Source organism: Furipterus horrens, unplaced genomic scaffold, assembly GCF_987537825.1.
Source record: "Furipterus horrens unplaced genomic scaffold, mFurHor1.1.pri manual_scaffold_3, whole genome shotgun sequence".
Classification (NCBI taxonomy): domain Eukaryota; kingdom Metazoa; phylum Chordata; class Mammalia; order Chiroptera; family Furipteridae; genus Furipterus; species Furipterus horrens.
Genome location: NW_028327173.1, coordinates 71,876,827 through 71,897,815, shown reverse-complemented (window position 1 = coordinate 71,897,815; position 20,989 = coordinate 71,876,827). Strand labels below are relative to the sequence as shown.

Here is a 20,989-nt window from a genome sequence, read left to right as displayed (position 1 = left end):
AGTGTTTGCCACAGTCTTGTATGAATAATTGGATATGCTATATCAAATTAGAGGCTGGGACTACAGGCCCAAATGCTATGTTTTCTAGCCCATGTCTTCCTGGTTAGCTGGGATTGGGTGGCTGGCTGAGAAAGGAGACATAACACTTCTGCATTTAAATATAATTTTAATTTGGTTCAAGGCAATGGTTTTTAATTTTTATTTTTTATTTAATCTTTATTATATTTTTTCCATTACCGTTTAGTCCCCTTATATCGCCTTTGCTCAGCAATAGCCATACTGTTGTCCATGACCATGAGCCACGGCAATGATTTTTAAAGCTTGTGGATTTGTAACGCACTCACTCAGTTTTATTTACGTTCCTTATATTCCCTCCCTTGCATCTATAAAAAGGGTGAGGAGGAGAATATGAGGATCCACTGGGGTACCCCTGGAGTCTTGAACTAGAACTTGAGAATATGTGGATTCCCCTCTGTTCTCCTAGCACAATGAACATGGCTTCCTTAGCAGAGTTCATTTGGGGGCAGGGTCAAAAGGGAACTTCAGTTTACCCCTAAGCAGTGCCTCTGGTTTCCTTCTCTTCTGCCAAGAGAGTGTGTGTGATGGGGGATCAAGCAGGGACATGGGAGTTCATCCAAGGTGCAGGGGCATTTGGGAGAACACCCAGGCTCCCGGGTACCAGCGTCTCTGGGTGGGAGAGTGAGGTGGTGGGAGGAGCACAGGCCTGCTTTGAGGCCACCCCGTCTGTGAGTGGGACCCTGCCAGCTGCAGCCAGCACTGCCTGGTCCACATGGGTTATCCCACCCCCTTCCCAGGAGTGTCTGAGGAGTTTCCTCTTAGAGAACATAGAGTTTTTAGGTGCATCTCTAGAGAAAGGGAGAGAGAAGTGTTTTAGCTTTCAAATGTGAACGGGAAAGGGGTTTACAGCTAAATCTAGTGAGAAGAGCAGATCCTGGACAAAACTCTGAAAAGAATTTACCAAGAGAACGGTGTTCGAGCACCTAAAAAGAGTTAAAATTGCAAATCATGACTCTATGGTCTTGCTCTCTGGCAAATGTTTTCCCCCAAAATGAGTGAAATGAAACTCAAAAAAATATTTGACAGTGTTAGCTGCCAATGAAAAAAAATCAAGCTTTCAAGTGAAAATCAGAACTTTGGAAAAGTTGAATCCTCCACCTTGAGCTTAGCACTTCCCAATACTTAGTATAATCACTTGTGATGAGATCAATGGTGGTAATAACATGAGATTATTTTGTGTGTGTTATAATGAATTGGGTCAGAATTGAGATCTGCATAACTCAATGAACCAGTGTTTGCTAGAATAGGGGTTACAGAATCACACATGGATAAAAGGTCCATTCAAAGTGTGAGACAGATGCAAAAGAGTAAGAGATATGGTTTCAGATTCCACATTACAACTAATCTTTAAGAAATTACCACTTGTCACATTTGGTTTAGTATCAAAGAATAATATCCATAAGACCTGAAAAGTCTATTAAAATTCTCCCTCGCTTGCCGGTTCAGTCCCCAGTCGGGGACATGTATGAGAGCCAACCAGTCTCTCACATCGATGTTTCTCTCCTTTCCCCTCTATAAATAAATAAGTAGATAGATAAATAAATATATACATACATACATCCTTCCCTCTTTTCCAATATGTCTGTCTACTTGAATACAGAAGTAGATATGAGAATCCAGCTGTTTTCTATTCAGCCAGACATGACAAAGATTTGCAAAAATGTGAGACAGTGTCACTCTTCTTATCACCGAATGTCTGTTTTTTACAAAAATGTTATTTGTGCAAACATAAAGTGGGTTTATTTTTAAAATAGAAATTGGTAAATAAAAATTTTTGAAAATGCTTCAGTTTTAATTTGTTGTCAATAGTCAGTAAGTATAATCCACATGAACAAAAGCTCTTTGGGGTCCCTAATAATTGGAGCATAAAGAGATCCTGAGACCAAAAACATTTGAGAACTATTGATTTAAACAGCACACACCTATACTGTTTACCCATGCATGAGGACATGTATGTATTAATGCATATAATATGCATTTTTTAATGTACATCAAAATAAAAATTTGAAGATGAGAAACAGTATTTCAGTGGTTCTAAGATCTTTCTACACTCACAGGGCCAGACCACTGGGCCAGATAGTCAGCATAAGACTGCATGCCTATAAGCCTACAATGTTAATTCAGTAGAAGACCTGGGGTTCAAGAACTTGAAGGGGAGCAGTGTGGCCAAAGTGCTGCTGACAATGTCTTCAGTCACTGGCCAGGTGGTTCCACAGATACAAAAGGACACGGTGTCCAGAGCAGAGTGCAGCAGGGAGGTGTGGGCCAGGCTCAGCAGACAGACTCCACAGCTTTGGGGAAAATATGCCTGATCCAAAAACAAAATACAAACAACAAAAAGGCCTAATAAAGGAACACAAGCTTGACTGCAAAGTGTGTGCCTGGTTTTAAGGCTCTGAAAGACTGATTTACACCCCTCTCTGTTGGGAATGTACCAGGGACTGTAAGCTGAAGCTCTGCTCAGATCCTTTGGTTCTACCAAGGGACTATTCCAGAACCTAACCTGCGTGCGCAGAGAGGAGCCTGCCAGTGCCTGCCTGCTTCTGCTCATGCGCACTATGGCAGCCCTATGAGGGCAGTCACACCGGGCCAGGAATGAATGGCTTTGGGAGTTGCAGCTGCTTCCGCCACAAGCTGGTCCTGTCTCTGAGCTGTGGCTTTGCTGCTCCTAGTCAGGGCAGTAATGCTGCAGTCTCCTGAGGTCATTCCATGCCTGGGAAGCACCCAGGCCTGCAGTGGGACAGGGTGTCCCCTGTCTTCAGATAGACTAGTTCTTTGTGTAGATATGCTAAGTCTCCCCCTTAAGACTAGTCTTCCAGGCTTCAGAGACATTGTGTCTTTCCCAAATGATCACGGCTGTGCAGGAATGAGTTGACATTTTTTGAAGCGTGAGTCTCTGAAGGCAGCTGTCTTTTCACATCCTCTGTTGGGGGGCCACCTTGCTATAACCCTGCAAGCACTGAGAACATCAGTTCTCCTGTCTCCCCGTCCATTCCTTTACCTTGGTCAGATCCTCTTTCACTTTCTATAAGTCAGCATCCTTAGTGCCACCGCTGCTGTTTACTTTTAATTGTCTGGTGAATCCTGGCATTTAGTATGATAGACACAAACAGACATTAGATGGGAAGAGAAACAGTAACTGGGCACCGAAGGAAATCAGGGTCCATTGCTCAGCTTGACACCAGGGCAATTGAGTCAGCTATAAAAAGAGAAAAGTTGTGCTTGAGAAGCAGAACTAGGTACAAGACTCCTTTCTCTCACTCTGCTGGATGCTGGGTGATATTGGGCCGCAGCTCACCACCTGAGCCTTCATTTATGTCTGTCCAACTGGATGGAATGCAGCTGCCTGGTCCAAACTGCTGCACGTGTGGGCACCTGGCCCTGCTCTTCTCCCAGCTCCGTCCTCAAAGCGCTTTGCCTCAGGCTTTAAGGCTCGTTTTGACGCTCTAGTGAATCTAGAATTACCACATAGAAATAGTCTAACATTTGGAGTCTGAACGTGACAGTAAAGTATGTAGAACTTCTAGATTGACGTCATGGTGTAGCCTCACTCCCACCCCACCCAACACACACTATGAAAGGAATCTGTGTCTGGCCTAAATTCCTGAGTATTGTCTGGGAGGCAGGCCCATCTTAATAATTTGAATTTGGGTGAAATAATGTTGGATACATTGTACCCATTGTGAGCATGCATGTTACCAATTGTTCTCATAATTGTATTTTCTCTTTTCAGGGATCAGCATCTTCTGGACCCCACTCTGGAATATGTGAAGGTAGGAAACCAGGATTTAATGTGTAATCAGGACCCTATGTAATGGATTTCCCATTTTTAACAGCATTTCCAGGTAATGCTGCAGTGTGGCTTGTACAGGAAGCTGGTCACATTGAAACAGCCAGAAGGTCATTTGACTGTTTTCGGCCTTTAGTAAACTTTGTGGGAGTCTTAACCTCATCACAATATAGGTCTACAGCCTTTTTCCCCTTATCTGAAGCTCTTAGGGCCAGGTGTGTTTTAAAATTCAGAACTTTTAAAGAACTGTAGTATGGTACATGTATATAAAACACTCCCAAAGGGCTCTAGGTTCAGCACCCCATGACCAAATTTTTTATTTAAGAATATTTTCCCTAAATGGGATACATAAACTACCAATGATTTTATGTAGTTCGGGTCATGTTTTGCCACCAAATGAGGTTTCTTTGGCAGCCAAATGAGTTATTTTTAAAATTCCAGTTTTCAGAGATTTTTGGATTTCTGAGTGATAGATGAGGCCTTGTGAACCTGTTTATCTTCAGTGTAGGACTGAAGGCTCCCTGAGGTTTTCTGAGTCGTTCTTTTCTTCTCAACAGCCACCCCTTGTTCAGTGGCCAGTCCGGAGCCATGAGCTGTGCTAATACCGTACGTTCCAGGGGCACTGACATTCAGTGCTTCTAAATGGTCAGCGCTTCTAAACAGTGTTTTCCTTCTGAGCAAAAAGAAAAGTGCTTTTCACGTCTTCCCTCTGTCCCCCACACCATTTTTTGGGTGTGTATGTTTTTGCTTTATCTTATTTTTAAAAACTGTAATTAAAGAGAATTCTGATTTGTCACACCTAGTTTTTTCATTTACAGCCTCACATAGTGTTAATCTTTTTCTTATAACAGTTTTTAAAATTATAATATGAAGAGGAAGGTGGACAATTTCATAAAAGGAATTAGCACCTGTCAGGAATTGCTTGGTCATAAGTCACAGAAACCCATTTCATCTATGTTAAGCAACATGGAAACCTTTAAGGGAGGTTATGGAAGCCTAGCTCAGGGAGTACAGAGTGATATTTAATTTTTAGAAATCATGGCATGAATTAGTACTTAACGTCCTTGCCTCTGAGGAGCCACCATCGTCTTCATGATTCTAAGAGCAGTATCCCATTTTCAGAGTATTTAGGCCTGTGCCTGTCCCAGGGCATTAGCATGTCTTTCCTTGAGACCAGAGGGTGGGAGGTACAGGAGGGAACTCTAGTAGAACCCCTTGGTCACTCAAAGCAGTCATCATAAAGCTTGCTGGGATAGAGATGGGCATTCTTTTCCCCCTCTCTTATACCGAGGCTATGACTGAGCTATAGTTTCCCTGGAGCAAATGTATGATCCTAAACCAGCAGGACCATCATGTCATAATCTGGTCAGAGCTTTAGAAGGGGTGCGTCCACGTCCCTCCTGGAAGTCTCACGTGCTTTGGTGCAGGTTGCACCCTGCAGAGCATTAGGGAACGCTGTCCCCGCAGACTGTGATTTGCCTTGACCGCAGCATGAAAACTGTGCCCTAGAATTATGCAGTGTGCAAATCACAGCAGCCCTTTAACATTCGCTCCCTGCCATGTTTCAGAAATTGGCCGTCTCCCACTGCAGACTCGCTCGCTGTGCTCAGCAAGCACACCCCTCCCCTTACTTCAGTAACTTGGCTTTTTCTTTTACAAAAGTCCAAACCTTTTAAGATAATCCAGTGATGAATTCTAAAGCTAAACATAGACTTTTGGAGTGACCTGTTTTAGTATTATCTAAGCTCTTGTATCTCACTCATGAATGTTGGTCTTTGTAATCGAGTCACGTTGACTAAGGAACTTTCGGGTTTGCCAGTGGCTTCTAGCTGGGGTCTCCCTGCCCCCCAGCAGTGAGATGTGATGGAATGGCTCTTGGTGGCTCCAAGGTCTATTCCTTTTCAAGGACTTGCTGAGGTATTCTGGAGGTTGCTCTTTGCTCCTGTGTCTGACTCTGGCTGGATAAATGAAGTCTCTCTGTCCCTCCTGCATGCATCACAGATTCCTTACTTTCTGACTTTGCCCTTGGTTTCAAGGGATGGCTTGGCGGTGGCTGGGTGAATGTGAGGCATTGCCATTTGCCTCTCTGGGCACCAGAGTTCTGAGAGTGTGCTCATAGAGGCCTTTGACCTCAGGTCCAGGTGGTTCTCTGTGTCGGTCTTCCTGAGCCAGCACAAGCACATCCAGCCATTTCTCAGGCCTAGTTGACCTCTCCAACCTGGCTGATGGGAGTTCATGCGCAGCAGCCCTGCAACTCCATATTAGCTGGAGCCTCGTGACTGGAGGCGGCCGAAGGTGACCGAGCAAGGCAAGAGAGCTGTAGATAAAATGGAATTCAGTTTGGCCTTCCTGCCTTTGATCTGTTTCTTCCCTACAATCCTCTTGTGCACATAATGCCTCTTGAGCATCAAAAGAAGTACAGGTTCTGTGTAAAATATGTTACATCATGTAGGACCCACCTGGCAGAGTCAGATTTATCCACCTAATGAACAAAAGTCAAGAAATCAAATTTTTAGGGACTCATTGTGACCTCAGAATGGTGGGTGGTCACTGAGCCTCATCCCCACATGGAAGCACCCAGGTGTGGGCAACCTACAGCTGTTCTCATCCTGTTGGGAGCTCTGGTCCCAGGTGTCCCTCTACAGGTCTTCAGATGCCTCTCTCCTTTCCGTGGGAGACTTGCTACCCATCTTCACCTGGCTGTCCCAGTGCCCAGTCATAAGAGAGCAATCTGGGACAACCTTGTCCCCTTGAGTCTGGGGGAGAGGACACTTTGATGCTGCAGCATAACAAGTGGGGTGATGGGGCCACAGGTTGTGGCAAGAGAATGCGGGGTAGAGAATGAATCCAAAATTCAGCTCTGTCCGGTTTGTACTGTGTCCTCCTGGCACTCCGCGCACTTTGTATTGCAGCACATAATGCAGTGTGAAAGGACCCGTCCCCGGTTGCTAGGCTACTGGTAGCTCCTCTGTGTGCAGAATGGAGGGAACTGTGCAGGCTGGGCAGCCCCAGGGCTGTTTGGACCTTGGCAGGCAGGGGGCATGGGCTTCTCCCCTGCTGGGGCCTCAAGAACACCTAGACCCTCCCCGCTGAGTTTCTTGTTTGGATGTGGTAAGAAAACTAGAGCAGCTCCACAAAGCTGGTGATTGAGGGATCTCATTCTCCACTGTTTCTCACTTTAATTCTGACCATTAGACAAGAGAGAGGTTTTTTTTCCTACTCTTTCCTTGTTTTCCTAGCGCTCTCCTCTCCCACATTTTTTCCTCATAGCAACTCAAAACAGGATCATCTTGAAAGTCTGACTGTAACTTTCGTATAAACACAGGGTCCCTCTCTGTAACCTAATGTAATTGATTCTCTTTTGCTGTATCTGAAAGAAACCCCACTCCTTCCTGGTTGGAAAGCAGAAACCCCACAGCGGCTCCACCTTCCTCCTGCTCCTTAGTTGTTCCTGACTCTAGTTTGTGGTGTGCAACTCTGGAATTTTCCTCTGCGTACCTAGCATACCTTACCCTAGATAAAGCCAACTTTATTTTTTTAATGGAGGAAATAGCCCTAGGCAAAATTGTGTAGTAGGGTTTACTTTCTGGGTTGCTTTCCCTGCTTAGTGCCCTCCATTTGGTTTTTGCCACATTTTTACCCCCACAAAAATTTAATGAAATTACTGTGCTAAAATGTGAATAAATGGTAATGGTCTCAGTAGGAGACTCCCAAGTTACACCACCCCCAAAATCCCCCAGGAGGGGAACATGGCCCACACTGTCCTAAGAGCAGCGTGACCTCAGGCTGAACACCTTCTCTTTGTAGATTCCATCTTTCCCACAACAAGAAACCAGGGGTGGCCAATGTCCCTACTAGTTTGACATTTTTAGGCTCCTCTCTGCCTGTGATAGGCTGGAAGGGAAGGCTTTTTAGCAAATGAGAAGGGGTTTTTTGTTGTTGTTGTTGCTGTTCTTTTTTAAAAAATTAATCTGTCAGCCCTGGTCATAAAATTGCCATATTCAGAGGAACAAGAGTGACATTAAGACCAAGGGTTTGACAGATAATTCCCCACCCTTCACATGACCTCCAAAGACTGGTGATTTGCCCCCAGCACTCCTGCAATTGCTGTTGTGATCACCATGCTTTTACTTTTGTAACCCCTTCTTGAATCTATGAAAGCTGCTTCCTTTTCTCGCTCTTTGTCATTTTCCTGGGGCTACTCCTTTCAGATTCAGGAATTTCCCTCCCATTCCACCCCACACTACATTTTACAAATTTGTGTTACTGCCTATTCCTTTCCCTTTTATACCTATTTTCCTTTAGACTGAAGATTCTCATTCCTTCTAGCTTCCTCACACACAAGACTTACAGTCATTTTAATAAAGAGTCGCTTTTCTGGGAGTGATTTAAAAGTATATGTTTTGGGGGAGGAGGTGATAAGGGGAGAGCTGGGTGGTTTTTCTTTTAGAAGAAATGCTTATTGTAGATTTTTCATTTTAAAATAAGTGGTCCTTAAGAAAGATAAATGGGAAAATGTAGCGAAATAGAAAAGGGAACTGGAATGACTCTTCTTTCAAATTAGCCAGGATGTAGGCAAGCGCATGTCTGTGGCCCCACGGTGGACAAAGGCCCGCTTTCCTCTCTGCTCTCTAGGCCACTGCAGGGAGTGAGTGTGAGACAGAAGGCAGCCTTTTGTTCCTGGCTGGCTTCCTAGGGAACAGAATATCCTTCCTGTTGTAGTCTGCCTTGGTGGATTCTTGCTAGAACCACTTGTGTGCTTTTATGAAATAATTTGCAGTTTCTGAACTCCTTTTCAGGTTAGAAGAAGGGACAGGATTGGAACCATTATCCTGAGCGGAGACCAGCATCTTTTGATACCTTCTTCCTCCAGAGGGGTCATGAGCAGCTCAGGAGCCTAGGGACACTTAGAAATCAGTGCTTTATGGGGTTAACACTTTGCCAATATTCTTTCTAAGAGGCTCTTATAGACATGACAGACTGCGCGAGGCTCAGATCTCAGCAAGGCCTTTCCTGCCTTTGGCTGGGGCAGCATTAGGTCACCCAGCAGATTAAAAGAGGAGTAATTATGCGAATTCCAGCGCCAAGAATAAGTGCCTGGTTGTGGGAGACCTGGAGGGAGGGGGAAGGGGGAGGGGGGAGGGGTGCAGGGCGGGCAGCATGACTTCAGCTCTCGCTTTGTGCCCAAGATGGCCACAGCCATGGTCATGGCTAAATAGCTGTCTTTGAGGAAAGTCTTTTCTTCCAACAGGCCACTCTGCTCCGAATTAGCCAGCTAACAAAGTTATGAAAGGGACTTACAAAAACAATGGTGTGCTGTACATTCCGTGAGATTTGAACATGTTATGTGAACCAAATAATGGCCCGACTCGCTGGCTCTGCAGGTTTTTGCCTGAGTGTGCACATCCACACAGCCAGCATCAATCCTGGTGGGACCAGATCCAACCGCTGGATGTGAAACAGCCCTGGCTCGTTCTGGGGCTCACGTGCTGAGGAACGACCTTCAATTTCTCCCACTCCGCCCCAGAGACATTCTCTGCAAATATTCTTGGGCAATTTTAATGCTATAACAGTTTTTAAAAATTACTGAGGCAGGGTGGGAAGACAAGAATAGGGATGGAGGGCATTCATTGAATGAGTCCCTCGTTCAATGGAATCTTATCTTGCGGGTCTGTGAAAGGTGGCCACTTACAAAAACTAAAACCTTATCATGAAAACATACGCCCATTTAAAAATATGTATGTGAGTGTTTTTAGTGACATTATTTATAATTGACAAAAACTGGAAACAGCTCAAATGTCCCCCAGCCAGTGAATGGATGAACCGTAGCACACCCATACCATGGCATACCATGATACATATAAACACTTATAGTAATAGGGAGCAGGTAAGTGGTTAAAACAAGGTAAGGGGCGAGGGTGGCTGCCAAGGGAATGGGGAACTTTGGGGGGTAATAGAAATACCTTGGTTATAGTTGTTTCAAAGCTCATAGAACTGTACTTAAAAGTGTAACACTTACTGTATGCAAATTATACCTCAGTGAACCTGACTTTTAAAAAGCAAGCTAACACCTTATATTTTAGCCCTTAAATGTTGCCAGATTTCTGATTTTTAGATGGGCCACATCAGACTGCTGCTCAGACAGAGAAAGTGCTGAGCTTGTGGGTATCTTAATGCATTGGTTCATTCAATAGAGTTCTGAGCATGTACCACATGTTAGTAATTTTTCAGTGAAGTCAGGTGGGTAGGAGGAAGGTATATCAAGAGCTTCTCCTAAGGAAGTGGCAAAGTCAGGGCAGGTACTGGAGGCCTTTTAGAGATGGAATTAAGAGCCAATTTATTAGGTGAGTTGACGGTTCCTGTTGGGATTTAAATGCAGGAGGTGAGGGAGAGGAAGCCAGGGTCAATTCCAGAGTTCACATTAATGTCTGGCTTCCTGCCATAAGCCAATAAGTATTTCAGGGGAGGAAAGAAGACTTCCAATTGGAGGCCTTATTACCACAGTGTCATTGAGTTCATTCATGAGCATTTGGTTATATCATTAAACTGGGGGAGTGAGGGGTTCAGCCAACTACAGCCCAAGACCAAATCTGGCCTGCTACCTGTTACTATATGGCCCTCAGGCTAAAAATTAATTTTATATTTTTTAATGTTTTTTTTTTAAATCAAAAGAAGATTGTGAAAATTATAAAATTCAAATTTCAATGGGCATAAAGTTTGACAGAAATACCCATTCATTTGCCGACTGCCTCTGTAATGGTGGAGTTGAGTTGCAACAGAATGGGCTGCAAAGCCTAAAATATTTACTCTCTGGCCCTTTATAGGAAGGGTTTGCTGACCCCTGCTCTAGACTGTCTCTTTTTACTTTCCAATAATGTGTGGTAGGCTTTCAGTAGAAAATCCATCTTTTCATGCTCTCACTCCTGCGCTGCAACCTTGCATCATTGACATCAGTCTCACCTGCCCGACGACACCACAGCACGTCCTTGTGCAGGCTGTGTGAGCTTGCACAGTCAGCCACAGTGCTGTTGCAGCACTGCTCCGTCTGGACAGACCTCAGCATCTCAGGCAGCAGACCTGTCTGCTCGGAGCAGCCTCTCTCCGCTGGGCTCATCACAGTTAGCATCTTCAGCTCCTCTGCTGGAACGGGAGCTTGAATCCTGACTGCTCTAGCCTGGGGCTTGTCTGGGTAACTCCTCAGGCCAGATGCTGTTCTGCCTGTGCAGACTGAGTTTTCTCTGTGTCCCAAGTCAGAAGTGAATTCTCCCTGGGCTTCTTGAAATTGATGATTTGAATCACAGTCAAACCCCGAGCAGTCCTTCAGAGGTGCTGAAAGGAGCCTGCTCCAGCCTGGGAGTGGAACGAGGCCAGATTCACATTCGTATTCATTTTTGGCCAAAGAGGACTCTTCTGAAGTCCCAAACAGTAGGCGAGGTGGTGAAGGGACTGGAAAACTAACATGCAAGCAAGAGTTGAAGCTATAGCTTCTGATCAGACTCAGCTTTATAACTGAACCTCAGAGCCCTTTCACGTGGCCTGCCTACCTCTGACCTCCTCTCCACCATCCTCCTCAGTCACTGCACTCCTCCATGTTGGCTTTTCCTACTGCCCCTGGGTCTTTGCCTTTTCCTTGGCCTTGGAAGGTTCTTTTGAGGTAGAATACCTGAGTGGTTGGAAGGGGGTGCTAAGATGCTGCTGTGGGTTGAACTATGTCTCCCCAAAAAGATATGTTGAAGCCCTAACCCCTCAGTAGTACCTGTGAGTGTGGCCTTGTTTGGAAATAAGATCTTTGCAAATACGGTCAAATGAAGATGAGGTTATACGGAATTAGGGTGGGCCCTAATCCAATGACTGGTGTCCTTATAAGAAGAGAGGGATTGAGACACAGACATGGACACACAGGGAGAGTGCCACGTGACAACAGGGGCAGAGATGGGGGTTGATCCGTGCACAGGCCAGCAAACACCGAGGATGGCCAGCAACCCCCACAAGCTGGGAGAGCAAGGAAGGATCCGCCTCAGAGCCCTCAGACAGAGCGTGGCCCTGCTGACACCTTGGTTTTAGACTCCTCATTTAGAACTATGATGAAATAAATTTCTGTTTTAAAGCCACCAAGTTTGTGGTACTTTGCTACAGCATCCCTAGGAAACTAGTAAGATGCAAAGCCCCGTCTTAACCATTTGTTGGTTGTGGGACTTTAAGCAAGTTTCTGAAATTCACTGGATCTCAATTTCCTTAATAATTAATGGGACAATGTAGGAATTAGAGGAGTTAATGTACATAAAGTTGTTAGCACAATGCCTGACATGTAGCTAGTATTCAGCAAATTCTAGCTTAGTAACTATCCCCCTACTTCTCTATGTGGCCAGTCCATCTTGACTCAGATTTCACAGCCTCAGAAAGATCTTCCTGACCCCCTGCTGAAAGCAGCCTGCCTAGTCTCATTTCTCTGTATATTATCCACACAGCACTTGTCCCAATTTATATTTGTTTACTTAAAAAAAATTAACTTCTTATTAGAATGTGAATGCTGAGTGCAAGGACTTTCTCTTGTCCTTTTTTTTTTAAAGATTTTATTTATTTATTTTTAGAGAGATGGGAATGGAGGGAGAAAGCGAGGGAGAGAAACATCGATCGGTTGCCTCTCATACACCACCAACTGGGGACCTGGCCTGCAACCCAGGCATGTGCCCTGACCAGGAATTGATGCAGCGACCTTTCGGTTCGGAGGTCAGCACGCAGTCCACTGAACTACCAGCCAAGGCACCTGTCCTCTTAATAAATGCAGAGTGGGGCAAAAATAGGTTTACAGTTGTCCATATGGAAAATAATACAATAATAAATAATAAGACAAGAATAAACTCTGTACTTACAACTGTAAACCTACTTCTGCCCTGCCCTGTATTGAGTAACTGATGGGCTGACTGATGACCACATACCACCAGATGCAAAGGGCATTTAAACTGAGACAAGAGGAAATGAGGATCTGCCAAAGACTTTCAGGTTTTCCAAAGCAAGTAACACTTATATTTCTAAAAGTTTTCCAGAAATTCTTCAGTGATTTTATTACATGACAGAAAAAATACTCCTCACCTAACCTTAGTCTGCCTTCTCTTGCCAATCTGGTATCAAACAAAAAACCTGAGGTCACCATTGTCACCTTAACTATTCACATGTTGAGGCAGAGATGTGCACTTTCAAAAGTGTAGTTATGGCTACTCTCTGGCTCAGACCCATCCATTCCTCAGGAGATCTTTTTTTTTAATTGAATGTATTGGGGCGAAATTGGTTAATAAAACCACACAGGTTGCAAGTGTACAACTCTATAACACAACACCTGCACCTGCTTCGTGCGCCCACCACCCCAAGTCAAGTCTCGTTCCACCACCGTTTGTCCCCTTTGCCCTCTGCCACCTCCCCCACCCCCCTCTCCCTCTGGTAATCACCACACTGTTGTCTGTTTTATTTTTTTATTTTTTGCTTAATCCCTTCCCCTTTTTCACCTAGCCCCTTAACCCCCCTCTCCTCTGATAGCTGTCAGTCTACTCTGTGTATATATAATTCTGTTTCTATTTTGTTTGTTACTTTATTTTCAGTTCATTGGATTCCACATATAAGGGAACACATATGGTATTTGTCTTTCTCTGATTGGCCCATTTCACTTAGCATAATACTCTCCAGGTTCACCCATACTGTCGCAAAGGGTAAAATTTTTCTTTTTTTTTTTTTTTTAAACAGCTGAGCTGTATTCCATTGTGTAAATGTATCATAGCTTTTTGCATCCACTCATCTACTGATGAGCACTTGGTCTGCTTCCAAATCTTGGCTATTGTAAATAATGCTGCAATGAACATAGGGGTGCAGATCTCATTAAGGGGTCCCAGTAATTCCAGCCCACAGGCTTTTTAACAAATGCTTTTGCTGTTAAGAGCTGCCCTCTAGTGGTCATCAAATATCATAACAGTGCAGCATTTTACTAGTTTCTAAATATTCTGGGAGCTTTTACTATTAAATATATAATCATCTTATATTTACAACTTCAGAACTAAAAGCTGTGTTTAAAGTGTAAAAAAAGGAAATTGGTTTTTATTGACTTCATATAAGACAGATTAAAATTTTCAAGGCATTAGAATTATTGTCTAACATTCTTGGACCAAAAGCTTTAAGATGCTGTGATACAATATGTAGATTTTGCAAAGGGCAGGGGAGCTGGTGTTGATCTGAAGTTTTACCTGTGGCGAACAAGAGATTTCCTTTGAAAAATTATATTTGAATTGTGATTTGACAACTGGAAAAAATGGTAGCTTAACAGGAAGGAAGCTGATACTGGGTGAGGCAGAAGACAGACTATCAACACATCAGAGATTCATGGGGAAGACCCCGTGCCTATGGGACGGTGGGCACCCAAGCTGGCTGGAACAGGACAGGGCAGCAGGAGAAGTCTGACGAGAAGAGAAGTTGCTGTCCTATTTCTTGACTGGAAAGAGAGTGAGGAAGTGAGGAAGCTTTAAGTGTTCTTGGGAGATCTGAGATGATCAAACTGTTAAGATAAGCAAGAAGGCTGAGTCAGGGAACAATTGCATGATGGGTTGATGCAGAAAATAATATACAGAACTACACATTGCTTTGCAACTTGCTTTTATTCGCTGGACTTCATTTTATGTTAAACAAAAGGGTCTACTTCTTCTTTTTGAATGGCTATCCAGTATTACATTGTATAAGATACAATTATATTTAACCAATTCCCTACTGAAATATGGGTTCTTTTTAATGTTTTCTTATTGAAAACAGTTTTGCAATTATTTAAAAAATATAGTCATTTTTGTTTTATATGTCATGGTAATTTAACAGATATTTATTGAGTAGCTGCCATCTGCTGGCCACTGTTCTAGGGGCTGAGGACACAGCAGTGGACAAAACAATGTCTCTGCCTCTGTGGATCTTCTATTTGGGGTGGAGGAGTAAGAAGATAAGGAAGACAGTCAAGTAAACCACATTAGGCAGTGATGAGTGCTAAGCAGGAAAGATCCGCCAGGGAAAGAAATGTAAAATGTTGGCGTAAGGGAGCATTACATTTTTAACAGGGTGCCCAGGCTAGGCCTCACCAAAAAGGTGACTTCTGAGTGGAGAGGCAAGTCAAGTGTGATGTCTAAAGAGAAAAGGACAGCCAGAGCAACGCTGTGAAGCTAGAGTTTACCTCTTCCACCGAGGAGCAACTTTGAGGCCAGAGAGGCTGGAGTGGGTGAATTTGAGCAAGAGCGGTAGAAACAGATTTAAGAGAGCAGTGGAAGGGATGAGGCAGATGGCCTGGGGCTGTGTCTGAGAAGGACACTAACTTTTACAGAGGGAGATGGGGAGCCATCTCAGGACCACGTTGACTTCCACATTGCCGGCAGATGGCTAGGCACAGGGATAGCCATAGGGAGGCCATTGTGACTGTCCCGATGAGAGATGATGGAAGTCTGGACCTGTGATAGTGGAAGAGGTGGTGAAGAAAGGGGATTCAGGATGTAGAATATAAAGGCAGAGTCATCAGGATTTCCTGATGGATTGGATGTGGGGTGGGAGCAAAGAGGAGTGAAGCACAAAACTGGAAAGATGGCATTGCCTTCCACAGAGATGGCTTGATGTGCATTTCTGTGGGAATTTCTGTAGGATGAAAACCTATAGTAGAATGACTGAGTGTTGGGTAGTACATCAAAATTAACTTCCTGGCAACTAAGGAGTTTTTGTTTTGTTTTTCACATTTCTCTCAGTTTCCATATTTTCTGTAATAAATATTAGTGCTCTTATGATAGTTACTTATAAAAATTAAAAACAACCCCCCCTTCCACACCGGCTGGTGTGGCTCAGTAGATTGAGTGCTGCCCTATGAACCAAGGGTTGCCTGTTCGATTCCCAGTCAGGGTGCATGCCTGGGTTGCGGGCCATGTCCCCAGTTAGGGGCGCATGAGAGGCAACCACACAGTGATGTTTTTCCTTCCTCTCTTTCTCCCTCCTTTCCCCTCTCTCTAAAAATAAATAAAATCTTAAAAAAATAAAAATAAAAACATCCCCTATTTAAATACTTTAGTCTGCTCTATAGATGTGATGCTAAGGTCTATGGCTCAATCGAAATTGTGTAAAACAAGTAGCTTAGATGTAATAGAGCAGAAGTTCTCAAACTCCGCTCTCGAGATCCCTTTTTACTCTTAAAAATTATTAAGGGCCTCAAAAGAGGTTTTGTTACATAAGTTTTAGTTATTGGTTTATTGTATTAGAACTTAAAATATAGGAATTTTAATGTGTATTTAACTCCTCCTAACAATAAACCCATTGTGTGACTATAAGTAACAATTTGTATGAAAAATAATAATTTTCCAAGCCACAATTCAGTGAGAAGAATGGTATCGTTTTACATTTTTGCAACTCTCTGTAGTTTCTGATCTAAAGAAACACAGCTTGATTCTCATATCTGCATGAGCCTTCACTCTGTTCAAAGTCTGAAGAAAATCTGGCTTTGCAGATACATAGTTTAAGAAGGGAAGAATATTTTTGTATTGAGGTGTAATTAATATAACATTATGTTAGTTTCAGGTGTAAAATAATGATGATTTGATATTTTTACATATTGCAAATGATCACCATAGTAAGTCCAGTTAATATCCATCACCGTACATAGTTACAAAAAGCTTTTCTTGGGATAATAACTTTCAGGCTCCCCTCTCCTACTACTTTCCAATATGCCAGACAGTAAAATTAACTGTAGACGCCATGTAGAACACTACATTCCCTGACTTATTCATTTCTAACTGGATATTTATACCTTTTGACCCCCTTCACCCACCCTCTTAACCGCCAGGAGGAATACTTTAATAGACTTTTCAGATGATTAGAGATATAACTTTTTTGAGGTCATGCTAAAACTCCATTTTTATAAAGGTTAGTTGCAATGTGGAATCTGAAACTATATCAATGAACTTTTTTTTTCTTACGCTATTCCCTTAAAAATCCATGGGTCCATCTGACAGTTTGAATGGATCTTTTACCCATGTGGGATTTCATACCATTGTGAATTAGTCATTGAAAAATATTGGTCTACTTAGTTATTCAGATCTTCCAATGTTAACACATTTCACTGTACAATATCAAAAACTCACATTTGTTTCGTTACTATCACCGTGCATCAGAAATATTATTAAAATATTGGGAAGCCTTCAAACTCATGGTAGTGAACACAAGTTTCCCAAAATTTAGTTCTCAGTTGAAAGCTCAAGTTCATCATTGGCGACAAATACTGTCAGTTGTTTTCCTTGAAGTGACAGGCTCACTTTGTTCATTTCTTAGCAAATGCCTGCCAAATAACTATGTCTGAACAACCATAGTTTGTCAGACACTCATTCTGAGGTAACATGGTGTTCATGAAAAAGCAGCTAGTTCAGCTCACAGTTTAATTGTACATTTTATTTCCTTTCCATTGTGACAACCATGTGCTTGGGGATGCAGGAGAAGTACTTCCTGTCTCTCACCCAGAGTTTTAATAAAGAGACGTGGACTCAAGTGTTGAGACATAATAAAGTGAGTAATTCTCACTGTTTCACCAAGGACTTCTTAAATGGAGCTGGCAATTTTAAAAAATATATATTTTTAATTTTTTTAATATTTAAAAAATAAGTTTTTGCCCTGGCTGGTGTGGCTTAGTGGATTGAGTGCCACTCTGTGAACCGAAAGGTCACTAGTTCAATTCCTAGTCAGGACACATGCCTGGGTGGTGGGCCAGGTCCCCAGTTGGGGGCCTGCGACAGGCAACCAATTGATGTCTCTCTCACACATTGATGTTACTCTCCCTTTCTTTCTCTCTCCCTTTCCCTCTCTCTAAAAGAATTTTTTAAAATTAAAAAATAAATTTAAAAAAATATGGTGGTCAAGAAATGCAGTGACTACATATCCAATTTGGTGCCTCTTCCTTGCTTGGTACTAAGATCCCAGCAGTTTTTTCCATAATTGCTTTTGCCCCATCAGTGTAAATGGCAACCCAGTGAAAAAGGCAAAACATGTCTCTGTTATTATGAATATAATTTTGACCCTGCGGACTCCCCAAAAGGCCCCAGGGCCCTCCCGACCCCTCAGAGCACTGCCGTCCTGGAGGCTCTCCTTCACCATGAGAGCTGTCAGGAAGCTGCAGAAACCCTGAGAACACAAATCATCACCTCCTGTTTACCTAAGTCTATATATTTTTCTCTAGCTAAGTTTTTTTTTTTAACCAGCTTGCTCAACAATTGCATTTACGTCTAAAGATACTGATTATTAATATAGGAGAGACATTCCATTTTTATTTAAAAATAAGAAAAACTTGAGACTCTAGCCTAGTAATAAGAGTTCTCAGTGGTCGGCCTGGTCTTTGCAAATGAGTGGCTTGTGAAGCCCCAGTAAATATTGCTTTGTGAGATGAGGTCATTGCTCATGATGTGCTGTAAAGAGCTGGGCCTGAAGCACTTGCTGCTCTGCTCTAATTGTTTTATATTAAAACTGTGAAAACCCCAAGCTTGGTGGAGCCACAGTCTGGGTTATGGCACAGAAGCTCAGCTTGGATGTGGAAGTGCAGTCAAGGGATGCGTTTCCTTGGGGCAGGCAGAAAATGAATGCTTCCCTGATCCTTAAGCGTTTATTAATTGCCACCGCATTTACCCATTCGTGCTCCCAGTGAGGATTAGCTGGCTGAGCGCCCCGTTAGTCCTTTATGTCAATGAAGATAAGGATGTGTCAGACTTTGGGAATGAAAACATGCTCTTTGGCCCTTGGAGGCAATTTCCTTTTGAGTCCCAGCTCTCTCCAGATGGCATCTAATTGTTTCTTGAATGACCTCAGTGTCCAGGCTGCAGGAACCTGGTCTGAGAGGCCATTTCACATGTGGATGAGAACTTACTACATAAAGCCTCCATTCACACTCTCAAAAGAGCTTCTTGTGCAGAAGAAATGATGAAGCGGGCAGACTGTTTCCTGTGACCACCAGTCCGCAATTGGATTCTTAGTTTTCCCAGGCCCAGGTGGTGGTTTTTGAAGGGTGTTTGAGTGGTGCAGTCAAGTCCGTGACGGCCCAATCCCTTCCCTCTGTCTTCTCATGGTCTTTACCGGAAAGAGCCTCAAGAGAATAGGGCCACATCCTCGCCTCCTGGTTTTCAGAGCATTCAAGGGCAGCTTGTGCAGAAGGCAGGTGGTGGGGATTCAAAACCACTGTGTTCTGGGAGCCTCCTCCCTCTTGGGAGCCCAGCTTTGTTCTCAGGTGAGAGAGTGAGGTGCTTCTGAGGGCTGAAGAGGGAACCACCCCTAATTCAGGAGCAGGGGCGGCAAGGCTGACTCACCCTGTGAGGACCATGAGCCTCATGTGGCAAGTCATGTCTCATGCCTTTGCAGTTCTTCATTGTTTGAGTGAGGGGTCCCTCTCTTTTTGCAAATACAGTGAATAAAAACACTTTGCCTAGAAATATGCAAGCACACTCTCTGTGCAAACTACTTCCACGTGTTTGTTGAGAATCCCTGTGCTATCTTCAAACATTCACTGGCCCCTGTCCCGTTCAGGCATTGGAGGGTGACGATGAATAAGACATGGGTCCTGAGGCCAGCGGGCAAGGACAGAGCTCACTTTAATGAGTGCTTCAATAGCGGATGCTGGAAGGCAGAAATGGGGCCAGGGTTCCTCACTGGAGTAAACAGAGCACCAGCAATGGGTGAAGGAAGCCCCATCAGGCCACACAGGATGGGAATCAGGGCTCCAAGCCTACTTTCAGGCTGTGTCCACCTCAAGGCTGTAAGGAGCAAATTTGGGAAGATCTGAATGTAATTTGGGGGTGATGCAAATTCCCTTTTTCCTTGACCTAGAAAGAAGTCATGAGAGGTGTCTTTCCAGGTTATCAATTTAGCTGGTTAAGTCCACCTGGCCTTAGTAAGGGACTGTCTCAGCCAGTACCTCTGAATCAGGTTTTCTGTCTTTCCACAAAACAGAACAGCCCCTGGAAACATCCTCCAGGAACTTGAGATGGCGCTGTTGCCTGCATGAGCCATGCATTAGTGGCTCCCCCAGCCTGGGAGCGGGGCTGGGTGGAGCGGGGTGTGGGCGCAAAACTCACACCTGCATTCAGTGGCACAGAACATTCCAAATCCATGAATCCCTCTCCCTTTTCCTAGAGGCTTATTCATGTCTGCTTTATCCTTGAAAACTCCAGACAATGCAGTTCTTTAACGGAATGTCCTTGGAGTAGGCTGTGAAACGCCATTAGTTTCCACCCATCGCTGAAACATGAATGTACAACCCTATTATTAATGGGCGTATATCAATGTTTTCATGTAGCATCCATTTATGTTGACTCCTTTTTCGTGTTTCTCAGAAATAGGGATCACATCTTATGCATGTGAACTCCAGTAGAGTCCAAAACCATGTATTATATCTTCTTTAAAAAACTATTTTTTAAAATTTATTTTTAGAGAGAGGGGAAGGGAGGGGGAGAGAGAGGGAGCGAAATGTCAATCAGTTGCTTCTCTTAGGCACCCTAGGCAGGGACCTGCTCACAACCCAGGCATGTGCCTTGAGCAGGAATTGAACTGGGAACCTTGCGCTTTGTGGGACCACGCTCAACCAACTGGCCATGCCAGTCAGGGCCAATGCATTATATTTTGATCTCAATTTTTATCTGATCTCACACTGATAAAGTGAACCTGTAAATTCTCAAACTGATGATGTAAGCTAAGAAATTTATGACTGGGAAGGGCAGGGGTGGAGTTTCCTGGGTCGATGACTGTTCTGAGGGAGGAAAACATCTCTGTACTCTGAATCCTTGCATGTGCTTCACTCAGCCTGTTGACTGCATTATCTCAAATCAACTTTTGGATGTCATGGGGACACATGGCTGTAGGCTGCTCTGGCTTATAATCTTAAAGCTATGGTCCCTGGGAAAAAGGGATTTTTCCCTCTGCTCTGGTTTGAAAAATCACAGGGAAAGAGTCTGATTGGTCTAACTTAGATCACATGTCTACTCCTGGACCATTCAGTGTTCAGTGTTCTGATGGGCTCACACATCTATCACAAGTATGAATACTCATGCCATGGGGTAAAGCTTTTAAATGTAGTAACTGCTCTCTGCTATT

The 20,989-nt window shown here is 43.7% G+C and overlaps 1 protein-coding gene across 2 annotated transcripts in view; it reads left to right on the top strand.

Annotated features, from left to right (window-relative positions):
- BCAR3 (BCAR3 adaptor protein, NSP family member) overlaps positions 1-20,989 on the top strand; it is a 110,430-nt gene that overhangs the window by 30,705 nt on the left and 58,736 nt on the right. For both annotated transcript variants that reach the window (XM_090269748.1, XM_090269750.1), the window contains one exon: positions 3,812-3,851. In XM_090269748.1, the coding sequence (XP_090125874.1) occupies positions 3,812-3,851 (40 nt within the window). The remainder of the gene's footprint in view (positions 1-3,811; positions 3,852-20,989) is intronic.